Consider the following 12,378-nt stretch of genomic DNA (forward strand, 5'->3'; position numbering starts at 1 on the left):
ACCTTCAGGGACTTTTGAATTCCATACAGGTTAGTGAGATCACCCCGAGCTAATTGATCTTTTACTGCTGCAGAGAGCAGAGCCATCACATCCACAGCTTAAATATATAACCAACAGATAACAGTTAAACTATTAAATAAAGCAAAATGCAGCATGTTACAGCCCCAGTGTTGAGATGGAAGTATGATTTTCCCTGGTTGCCAACAGATTCACACACCATCAAGAGGCTCATGGCGGAGGCTGGAGATATCAGCCTTCATCAGATTTTATGTCTTGTATTTGCTCTGTTCAGTTCACATCTTTATGGGATTCCCCGGTGTTTAGGAGAATAAGAGATGAGGCAAAAATTAGTTGGCTCATAGCAAATGAAGTTTTGAGATTGACACTTTTCAAGGGTGGATGAATTCCATTCATACCATCAACAGCAGTTTTTAGGCCTTGTTATGTCATCTTTGCTTTTAGGCAAGTAGGATTTTTTGTTATGGACTGTGGTTATGTTGTGTGTACTACACTAAAATCAAAAAGAGACTAGAATCGGTTTAATTTTCCCAAGAAAAAGGAGCTGAAGTTACCAGATAATACATTTTAGAATAAAAATCAGCTAAATGTTAAGCATGGGGATCAAAACATATCAATGATAGAAGTCAAAAAAAGGATAAAACTTCTCACTCACTGTTGAGTCTCTGTAGGGTATCACTTTATTTTGACAGTCCACTGCAAGTATTGCACAGTGTGTCAGCTAACTGTCAGCAAAAATAGTCTCAACACACTATCAGAGAGGCATTTTCAGTTTACTATCAACAAATGTTCAACTATGTTATTTATGCCAGCCGGCTACATGTTGCATGCCAAGCGTGCCTGCTCAAATTACTATCAATAGACTGTCAACAGTTTCTGGTGAGGTTGTCTGGGTACATAAAGTACCTGGTTGCAGTTTGGTTTAAGTTGTGCCAAAATAATCATAAAAATCAACATAATAATAAATAAAGATAATTCTTGCTGACAGTCAAAAGAAGGTAGCCCGTTGGAATGCCTTTTATTTGAAGAGGTGTGGAAAAAGTTTTCACATCTGAGCAGTAGACCTTGAGGCTGATTTACATGTCTGCACTGTAGCCTACTGAGGACAACCAGTGGCATTTTGTGCCCTGCTGAGAATGAACCCCCATTCAAATCAGGTGCGCCTGCACTTTGCCGACCGCAGCACAACACAGAGCCGCGCAGTGTGGAGGATTTTCTGCCCGTGACATTTTCTGACCAGGATACTCAGTGTGTTTAACCCAGCGGAGTTGTTAAGTGGCTCAAAGTGAAAGCAGTTTAGACACATCGGAGAATTTCCCCCAGGGCTCAATGAAGAACAATTTATTGTCTCCGGGAGCAGCGGCGCGTCCAGCCGCTGCAGGAAACCGAAGATTTGCGCAATTGCGCTCTCCAAAGACATCTTCAAAGAAACCGAGTGAGTGAAAAGAATTGCTCAGTCCCGAGCCGCCAGAGTCCCTTCAATATGTTTAATGAAACGCTCGCAGGTAAAGTAGAAGCATGCGTTGCACATGGTTCATTACAGGTATGGCCCCCACCGCTCCCTCTACAACTCCCCCCGCTGCCGTCAGTAGTAACCAACTTTTCCAATTTGTGCGCCTTTTTGACCAAGCTGTTACAAATCAGTAAGATTTAGGGTCATGACTTGAGGGCATTATACAAACTCAGGATTTTATGCTGCTCATAAGGGTTCTTTGGGTTATTTCTACCGAGAAGATACGTTTGTGCAGAAAACAGGTGTGCGAGGTGCCCTAGGTATGCAAATTTAACTCGTGTGAGAAGTCTGCAGGTTAGAGTCTAGCCTCGGATAAAGGAGATAAGTGCTGACAGATGAATGCAGATTGAAGATAATGGAGAGTGACGAGGGAAGAGACTGCACAGGGGAGATTAATTATAAGGAAGGAAAATGGGACAGTGACTTTTTAAAAGAAAAAAATACTACTCTTTGTGTGTGTGTGTGTGTGTGTGTGTGTGTGTGTGTGTGTGTGTGTGTGTGTGAGAGAGAGAGAGAGAGAGATAGAGAGAGAGCGAGAAAAGATTGATAGACAGAGAGGGAGAGAGAGGGAGAGATGGGCATAAGGAACATGAACTTCTCTGAGGAGAGTTATGGTAATGCGGTGAGACATGATGAACTCTGACACTGACCCTTTTGAAAATGAAAATCTTGCGTAACAGAAGCATCACTTTACATAATGGCTGTCCACAGCCAAGATTGATTTCGTTAAGAACATAGTTTGTCAAAACTGACAATTTCTCAGTCAGATGAGCCAAGATGGTTTCTTTTCTTGGGGAGAGTTTACTACATTATGAAACAGGTACTGAGGAAATGTAATTTATGTGGCTTGAAAAACACGGGCTGTCTCCATGTACTTGCCATTCGCTCACAGGCTCATCACACTGCCACCTAACATTACGTAAGTGATCATAAGTGATAAAAAAGGAAGAAAAAGTGAACCATAAATCAGTTGCATTAATAAGAAAATGTCAAATGACAAGAAAAAGACGATAACCACTCTCTCAGAAAAAAAACATAATTTTCCTCTCATCTCCTGTACCTGTTGCACATTAGAGTAAACTCTAAATTCAAGTTTTCAGAATGATATACTGGCTTCGATCAATCATGTATGCAATTAATTCCTTACAGTAACTGATAGGCACTGAAAAAGGCGGTTAAATTTGCTCATAAATATTAAAGCAGGTAACCTGAGTTCAGGTTTGTTCATCCCAGGCCGGCACAGGGCAGAATTAGAAGAGTTAGATGCAGTTTCCCTCCTGAGAATCACAGCAGGGTGGCAGGTGTTACCCTGCTTCTAAATCTCGTGAGAAAGTAATGTGAGCCGAGGCGACCTTAACACCTTCACCCCCACTGTGCCACCTCGTAACGCTAAACCCCTGCAGGGTGAGCAGTGCACTCAGATCCTCTCTTGTCCTGTCGGTGCATCGGCTCTTTTGATTTACAGACTTCTGCCGGTCCTGTCCTCTGACTGCACCGTTGTTCGGGGTTTGTCTTGTGAGGGATCAGCCTCTGGGAGTGTTTCTTGTCATGAAGGTCATGTTTGAATCCTTCATACCAGGGCTGCAACCAATGATTATTTTCCTTGTTGACTATCAAATGTCAACAGCACTGATAAATGTGCATTGGAAGTTGCCAAATGATCAAATGAGGTCTTAACAAAGTTTTCATTTTGTAATCATATCAAATGAAGAGACGAAAGCAAATGTGTGTGAGGCTGGAACTAGCAAATGTTTGGAGTTTTTACTGCATAAATGACCAAAGCAGTCAGTCGCCTAATTGATTGACTAATCATAACACTAATATCAGTGCTACAGCTTACAAATTCTCATATTTCAGTAACAAATTGCTACTTTTGAGGGCACTGTGTTGATGCTTGCTGTAGTGGAAAGGGTGGTGAAGCATTTTTGTGGCCATGTAGATGAGTAACGCTCCCAGAAATAGGCCACCCAGTGTGGTGCATTGTCAAAAATGAGTTAAAGTGGATTCATGGGGAGTGCCCATCCCACACTGTTTAAAAAAATAATCTGTGCTCTGATATTTCCTGGAAGGAAGATGTTTCTGTGTCATTAAATCTGGGGATGCACCCGTGTCATTTTTGAGGTGGATACCAACAATTTGCCACCCCTAACGGTCAGTACAGATGTCAGTATGCATTTTTGTAAGAACTGTAAGAACACATGCTTGTGAAAAACAAGGTTGACTTTTCAGACATGCCTATCTCAAGAATATTTTTAAATACATTGTTACGTTTAGTCTGTTGCATGTGTTGTGTTAATAAGACAGCTTCAGAGTTGCTGTAAGGTTTATTTTTTCACATTAAGGGAGCAAGGCTAATGGCTCCTATAGGTTTCAAGTCTTTATGCTAAGCTAACACAAAATGCTACCCAGTGAAACCGAACCACTGGACCAACAGAGGTGAAAATGGTATTGAACACCTTGCCCTGGTCTGGGTAAGTCGGAAAATATGTATTTTGCCGAAAACGTTGGACTATTCCTTTAAAGCTGATATCGGCCAATACCAATGGCCAGTATGTGGGTGCTTCCCTGATTGAAACCTCATTGCAGCAGCAAATCATCGGGCACAGCTGCAAACTAGAGTTACCCTAGAAATTTCCCTGAAACGGTGCAGCTACTCGTCTCATCAGGTGTTTGGGTCACATGGCATCAAACCTGTGGTGGTGCAGCCCGGTCAAGTTTATGATGAGCTGGGCTGCAGCTGTCAAGTAGCTCTCTCTCTCTCTCTCTTTCTCTTTCTCTCTTTCTCTCCGTGTCTCCTGATTGATGTTTTTACTGGAGGACTTTCAGACGGATGGCTCCACAGGATGTCTTTGGTCCCGCACGGGATCGCATTTCTCCCCCTTGAAGATTATCTTAAATCACTCCTCAACCTGCCCAGTTTATGTGGCAATCCAGATAGAAGTCCAGGTGTGTGTGTGTGTGTGTGTGTGTGTGTGTGTGTGCGCAGCTCCAATGGGAACGCATGGGCCTTTAGCGTGTTTTTCTGAAGCGACGGTTTATAGGAATAACAAGTAAGCGTGTGTGTGTGCGCCTGTGTTTGATGATATACCCGGCATCCTGATGTCCAGTGTAACCCAACACTTTTATCTCTGCTCTGCCTTAAGAAGTTCCAGATCGCGTGCGGAGCTCAAACGCACGGCAGGCGGAAAAGACCCAACTGCGCATCTTGCTTCCATAGGAGACATGAAACGCATATCTGGCATATTTTATTACGACGAAAGCAGCTACAGTCCTCTTACTTACTGATGCTACAGAAAGCGGATACGCCATGAATTAAAGGTCAGATTTGTTTTAGCAGTAAGCCAGAATCATGAATTCCTTTCTAACGTTGATTCCACATTAGTTTTGTGTTTCGGGTTATAGTAGCCTGTATTGCAGTAGTAAACTGTATGCTATTTGATGACGGGTTTGGCTAAAAGTCCATGTTCTACTGAGGGGCACCTTTGTTTGTGCTTTGAAATCCTTCCCCTTAAATTGGTGCTGCTGAGAGATGTGATATCCCCCCCATTTTGCTAATCTCCTCTGGAGCCCTCTGCCTACAGGAGCAGAGGCAGCGAGTCTTTGTGTTTGGGGTCACGATCTTTCACCTGCTGCTGGCAGCGTGCCCTGCTGGGAGGTCACATGTAGGAACTGAGGCGTGAAGGAGTCGACAAGAGAGGGGGGAGAGCGGGAGGCTGGGGAGCGGGGGAGGACAGCCGAGGAAGAAGGTGATGAGAAAAAAGTGTGCTTGAGACTCCATGAGAACATGAGCTGATTGAATCTCTGTAAACTGTGTAAAATAAAAAGAGACGGGGCACTTGGGTGTTTCTGGCGTATGTGTTACTATTTACATTTTACACTTTATATGAAGGGACACTGCTAAAATTTGTTCCAAAGGACTTTAGGGCCACAGAAAACCAATATTTTCCCACTCATTGAGGTTTGTGCGCATGTGCTATCCACAGCTGCTACAAACTATTATGATTGCTGCATTATGTTTTGTGGCCGCCCTTGTCGTTGCCATTATAATTGTAAACTGTCATGTCAGACACGTCGTCGAGCCATTGAGATTCTTTTAAAACACACAAACCAGATTTTTTCTTGCCTGGGCTTGTAGCACTATTGTCTGGTGATCTGTCGCTCCCAACTCAACTCATCTGTTGTAAATATTCAAGTTTCATTGGCAAATAGTGGGTCTTATGTTGATGTGGTTGCCTCGAGTTTCCTCGTTGTGTCTGGGTCTGGTTTAATTTTGTGTGTAAAGGTATTAGTGTCTGGCCCACTCAAAGCTGTCATCTCTACATATCTGGGCATCCCACAGAAAACAACAACCCCTGCAGTTTATTTAGTAGATTTTTAGGCCATGAACCTGGAAAAGGACCAGCGAGGAGTAAGAGTAGGACGTAAAGTTTACATGATTTTACTTTCCCCGGCTCGATCCCAGCAGTGCTTGTGTGTGTAAGTGAGCCAAGAGGGGGGGTGGGTCTGTCTTACTGTTTGTCCCTGCAGCCTGGAGAAGCCTTCAGATCAGAGCACATCCGTCCTGCAGCTCGGTCACCATCGGACCTCCGTGTGTTCAGCTGCACAGCTGAACAACCTTTCCTGCCCGTCGCACAGGAAAGGGAAGTGAGCTGTGCCAACAAGCACGGCATTCAGCTTGAAGATGAGCCTACCTGCCACAGCCACAAATGGGCTTGCACTTACATAGATATGTAGTGTGCACTCTCAAAAGCTCCACATTGTGTAATGCATAAAGCCTGATCTATAGGGTATGCTGTTAACCTTTAGTGAATAGCTTGTGAGAAGCCTCAGCACCACCCTGCTCATTTACGGGCTTTCATGTAAAGCCTGTCTAGATAGACATGTCATGGTAAAGACAGGTACAGTACTGCTGCCTCGGGCGGAGAACAAACAATGTCTCACCCGTCATTTTCTCACTCCTGTCGTGAGTACACATGCAAACAAGGGCTTAGGTCTGGGCTTATATGCAAACCATGCCCTTTCTCACCATGCAAAACTGTGCCAGCCAGCCAGCCTGGCATCGTCCTCTCCATGGCAACAAGATGTTTCAGAAGTTCATTAACCTTTCTAATAATGCATAAATACATTCTTGCAAAAACAGTTTTCTCTGAAAATAGCTTTTCTCTGAACATGTTGGCTCATTTGGGAAAGTTCTGAATACGTTTGTTTGTGTTAGTATGTTTATTAGTTTTGTGCTGTGGCCTTGATGGGTGAACTTGTGCTGCTGGTGCTGCTTCCTGTTGTAGTTTCCAAAATGCACAGTGTATCATTGTGTGTGTGCACGCACGTGTGCTTGTGTGTGGTTGTGTGCGTGTCACAGGGCAGAAGGTTGATGGATATCGCCATGTGTTTCCTGAAGGTGTGTGTGTGTGCGTGCACGTCTTTTCAGGTCCAGCCCATATTTCCGTGGCCCAGACTGGAGCTGCACAGGGACATGCAGAGACCTGTCCCATACAGTGCAGTGATATTTTTGGATTGTTGTGCCACAGTGAGGAAGGCTGCTTGCTCCCCTCAGTTGTCCATCAAAAAAAAAATCCTAAAACCTCCTTTTGAAGACCAAATGACTTTTTTTTCAAGGGGCCTGACTCCTTGGGGGGGGAAGCTTTGTGTAAATAATCAGTGTGTTTTTGTTGTCATTTGAAATGATAGGAAGACACTGTTCCCAGCAAAAAAATGACAGCTGTTTGGCAAATAAAAACTAGCAAAAAGCTGCAAATAGTTCACTGAAGTCTTGTGAGGATCTGCATGTAAAATTAGAGGATATAAGTGGCTTTTATACACCCAGCCCACAGAAGAGAATTTTGCTGTGAAGGAGACTGACCCGACCTCCTTACCTTAGAACTAAATACAGATAGCACACATAGGGAACCTTGACCTGACCTGCACAGTGTACACACACATACAGTATGTGTGGCCAAAAAGACACGCCGACATTCACACGCAGCCAAATCTGGCTTGCTGGACACGATTAAGTGTGGACTATGTCAACACAGGCTTATTTATTAATTTGAAATTAAAGCACAACTCCAGCAGATGAGTATGCATGTTGACAGCCTTTTTTTTCTTTTTCTTCTCTTTTTTTTTTTTTTAAACAAGGATTTCCGCAGTGCAGTTTTCCAGTCTGTTCCAGTGAACAGAGTTTCCTTTTGGAGTGACTGGACAGGCTGTTTAAAGATAGTAAGGTTTTGAGTTGATGTCATTTCCGGGTTCAGAGTGGAAAGTGACCAAATATCTATGTTCTGTACTCACAAATTATCAGAGGAAGGCACTCTACTAGGCTTCTATTTTTACTTATCCATCTCAGCACTTGTATGTTTATGTGTGTTATGCCCTAATAGGATAACGAAATACTGAGGGTACAAATTGACCTTTGAAACACCTAACACCTGCTAATTTAACCCATGTCTGTTCAACACACCCACACACGATTCATATGTTAAATGGAGGGTGTACTGCCAGATTCATATTATAGAGGATTTACAGTAAATATTACCTGGGGCAAAAAAAGTTCATGTCAACTTCCTAGTAATAATTACAATTAGGATACATGGGAGTGTCACGACAAGCATTGAGCACTGCAGTGAATTCACCAATTGAGAGTTGAGAGCCAATAAAACATGATTTGTATAATATAAAAAATGAACAATGACTACTGCACTTTGTTTAAGATAGATTTTAAATACATACGTAAAAAAACAGTATGTATTTTGAATGTGGGTGTTTGAAATGCAAAACATGAACCTGTCTAACTTGTATGAGCGAAATTTCATCCCGTTCTCACACGTCTTCCTATAGGATCTGAGCTCAGCGTACTGGTGTGTTTGTACAGATATATATATATATATATATATATATATATATGTATGTATATGTCACAACACATTCTCTGAAAGCCTGCCACACGGCCGTCTGCATGTGTCAAGCAAGGAGAGACATCCTGAAAGACATACCTAGACTGTGATTTAAGTGTGTGTGTGTTTTTTTTGTACACGACTACCCACCACTTAAAGTGCTTGCAGAAGATCTACTGTAAAAACATGTTTCACCTAATTACATGGTTGCGACATGGAGAGGGAAAGTTTGGCCCACTGACTTTAGTACTTCAAATGGTTACCTATGAAAATACTTTAATGCATACCTTCAGAAAAGCTTTGACACCTGAACAAGAGCCATTCTACAGAGACAGGTTACCAAGCCTGCAGAGGTAGTTAGAATTATATTACTTTAAGCGTTACTCCACAATGAAATATAGTCTGTTTGTTTATAATCCTTTGCTCAGAAGGAGAGACATTGTGGACCATGAGATCAACATAATGTTGGTTAATCTTGAACATGCATGATGATCGAGATAAAAACAAGGCAGTTTTTGCAGTTCCCAAAAAGTTGATTCATGCCCCATGGTCCCAAAGCTATAGTATATGTTCTCTCAGTCCTATGTTCCCTAAGCGCTATATTTTCTCTTGCAGGCAGGGAGACTCAATTAGCCGTGGTTTGCTATCATCCGACATCATCCCCCATTTTCCCTCAGTTCTATGTTCCCAAGGATTTATACTCCCTTAGTCCTATGTTCCCTAAGCTCTATGTTTGTCAACTCTATGTTCCCTAAGCTTTATATAACATTTGCCCTATGTTCCCCAAGCTTTATACTCCCTTAGTCCTATGTTCCCCAAGCTCTATGTTCCCTCATCCCTGTGTAACCTAAGCTATATGTTCCCTCAACTCTGTGTTCCCTAATTTTTATATTCCATTTGCCCTATGTTCCCCAAGCTTTATACTCCCTTAGTCCTGTGTTCCCTAAGCCATATGTTCCCTCAACCCTATATTCCCCAAACTATATGTTCCCTCAGTCTTATGTTCCTTAAGCTGAATGTTCCCTCATCCCAGTCCTCCCTAAGCTATATGTTCCTTCAGCTCTATGTTCTCCAAGCTATATGTTCCCCAAGCTATATGTTCCCTAAGCTATATGTTCTCTCATCCCTATGTTTGCAGAGCTATATGTTCCCTCAGCCCTATGTTCCATAATCTCTATGTTCCCTAAGCTCTATGCTCCCTCTGCCTTATGTTCCCTAACCTCTCTATTCCCTTTTCCTAAGATGCCGCCCCTAAGCTTTATATTCCCTCAGTGGTGGGCAGTGTTTCCAATAAAGTGGTTATAATATGTATTTCCATTTTCACTGGATTCATATTTATTTTAGTTTTGTAGAAAAGCAAAAACACTAAGTTGTAGCTTGTTGCCCCTACTTACCTGCCTTAAGAACTGGAGGGTTACAGATTTATTGGGTTTAGTTGTAGGTGTCAGGTTATTTAGGTGTAGGTTTTAGATTTTTTTTTTCTTAGGTTTTCTTAGGTTTCATAGGGTTTTTTTCTTATTTGATTTAAAAAAAAAAATTTTTTCTGGTAATTCTCTTGTCAATTCAAAGCAAGGTTTGTTTTGGCATTTCTAATACTGTAAATTTTGACACTTTCAAATTTATTACAAATGAATATCAGCCTAAATATCAGTTTTTGGTCTCCTGGATTACAAATAATCGGTATTGGTATCGGCCCTACAAACTCAATATCAGTCAGTTCCTAGTGGCTCCATGATTTTTTTTTTCCCATGCTGACAAATGATACCCTTGTTGTATTTATTTAACAACCTTGACAGAGGTTTGACTGTGCACTTGCCTCCCCCAGCTCCTCTCCGGCTGCTCCCTACAGGTTGTGGCCGTGTAAACTCAAGGCACAAAGGTCAGAGGTCAGGCAGGGTGAGACTGAAATACTCCTTTGGTGGCTCTGAACGGAGCGGGCTAATTTCAGACGCCGAGGAAAGGAGTCCTAACAGGAGTGGCTATATATGGGAACGCTGCTCTGTTGACACACTCACTTATTGTACAGTCGTAGGAGGCCATCACTGCCCATTCAGGGGCTGTAAACATTGTGAAGAGGCTGAATGCGGGGTAGGTTGTACTCTGTGTGTGTGTGTGTGTGTGTGTGTGTGTGTGTGTGTGTGTGTGAGTGAGTGTGTGTGTCCCAACCTCTGTCGTAACCCCGCCCTGCACTTAGTCACTGCTGTACACTAGTGGAGAACTAATGCTGCATAATAAGGGTATGTAAACATATCCTCTTATCAAAGGGGAAAATACTGCTGTCTGTGGATTTTGGTTGTGTGTATAAACATCTACACAGGTGTGTGGGCCCTTGTTTGCTTTTTGCTGTTAGTGTGCGTGTGTCATGCACGGATGGCCAACAGCTTTGCCTCAGCAGAAAAATTATTGGAGAGGAATTTCTAGTTTAACTCATTTTGCAGTACTTCATTTAACACTTAGACAGGTTGTAGCAATTGCATTATATGAATATACTGTTTTTTTTTATAACATAAATATGTGTAGTTGTAAATGTCTACATGTATTAAGCGAAATACGCTTAGTTTTACTCTAAACACAGATTGCAAGGGAAAATGGACAGGTTGGACACAAAGATATGATGCTGCAAACTTAGATATCAAAGGCTGGCAAACTTTCACAGCACTGTTATTATCTCTCTGTGAACGTGTGTGTGTTTGTGTGTGTGTGTGCGCCCGTACTGTGTTAGTCAGACGACAGGATTCGACACAGCAGCTTAAGCCAATTAAACCTCCCATTGAAATCGGTACACGCCAGGCCCCTAAAGACCCTTTTTTCCCCCTCAGTGTGTGTTTGTTGTTGTTGTTTATACATGTGTTTATACAGAAAGAAAGAAAGATGTTTCATGGATGAGCAGCTGCACCACCACAGTTTCATCCGGCTATCTGCCCTATTTTTGTACACCGGCACTTTCCAACAAGCTTGTTTACCAAAATAATAAAACCAAATTATAAAGTAATCCTTGCTCCTCTATTCGTGAGACGGAGCAGCGTCCAGCCAAGTTCCCAAGATCAAACCTCATCCACGTCGAGACCTGAACCTAATGGGGCCTCGCCTCATCATCTTGATCAGGGAAAACAGTCTTTTTAATGAGCCATCAGATGTTTCCCCAGCGGGAGAGAAGAGAAGAGAAGAGGAGAGGAGAGAGAGCCAGGACGGGCCAGGGGTCAGCAGCTCACCATGGCCAGAAAATGTCCCAGTGACATTTTTATGCCAGTAGGGCGGATTCCTCGCCTGCTAAGTTTATCAGGTTGGAGCTCTAACTGGGAAACTATGTGGGGCTGAATGTTGCGGGGAGAATAAATTCCTCTTGTTTTTTTAAAATATCCCCGTAGCTCTCAGCTGGCAGTGGGAAGCCGCTGGTGACTGAGTGAAATGCGAGGGTGGGGAGGTGAGGAAGCTTGACCTCCGAGGTTGCTGGGCAGTCACAAACCAGTCCAGTCCAGTGAGAGAGAAAGTACGCGCGCCACATTAGCTTTATGATGCATCTCTGAACTCAGACTGACCACGATTTGGGATTTACTGATTCATAGGCAGCTTATCTGTGCCGGCTGATATGAGCTTTAAAATCAATACCGGTATCAGTCCAGGATTATTTTCACTGTCGATATTTGGGCGAGTGTGAAACTGTGATCTTTTTTCCAAGGAGTTTCACTTAACACATCTGTCAAATTAGTAACAGACTAAAACTAACATAGTCTTTTGTTTAAAAAAAAAAAAAAAAAAAAAAAAGAGACCGCCCTGTCTGAAAAGCTCTGCCTATTTTGCACCTGCATTTGTGTTATGATTCTTCAAACATTGATATCAGTATCTGTAATTGTTATTATGGGTGGGAAGATTTCAGATATTGACATCGGCCTCATGTTACCCTTTGTTTGGTCTTCTGCTGAGTCAGTGTTGTTTTTACATGCCCGTTTGTCTTCT

The 12,378-nt window shown here is 42.6% G+C and overlaps 1 protein-coding gene across 1 annotated transcript in view; it reads left to right on the forward strand.

Annotated features, from left to right (window-relative positions):
• Positions 1 to 1,181: 1,181 nt before the first annotated feature.
• LOC115356199 (pleckstrin homology domain-containing family G member 1) overlaps positions 1,182 to 12,378 on the forward strand; it is a 76,716-nt gene continuing 65,519 nt past the window's right edge. Inside the window, exon 1 of the mRNA XM_030047266.1 lies at positions 1,182 to 1,453. Within this exon, the coding sequence (XP_029903126.1) occupies positions 1,348 to 1,453 (106 nt within the window). The 5' untranslated portion in view covers positions 1,182 to 1,347. The remainder of the gene's footprint in view (positions 1,454 to 12,378) is intronic.

Source organism: Myripristis murdjan, chromosome 24, assembly GCF_902150065.1.
Source record: "Myripristis murdjan chromosome 24, fMyrMur1.1, whole genome shotgun sequence".
NCBI classification, from domain to species: Eukaryota; Metazoa; Chordata; class Actinopteri; order Holocentriformes; family Holocentridae; genus Myripristis; species Myripristis murdjan.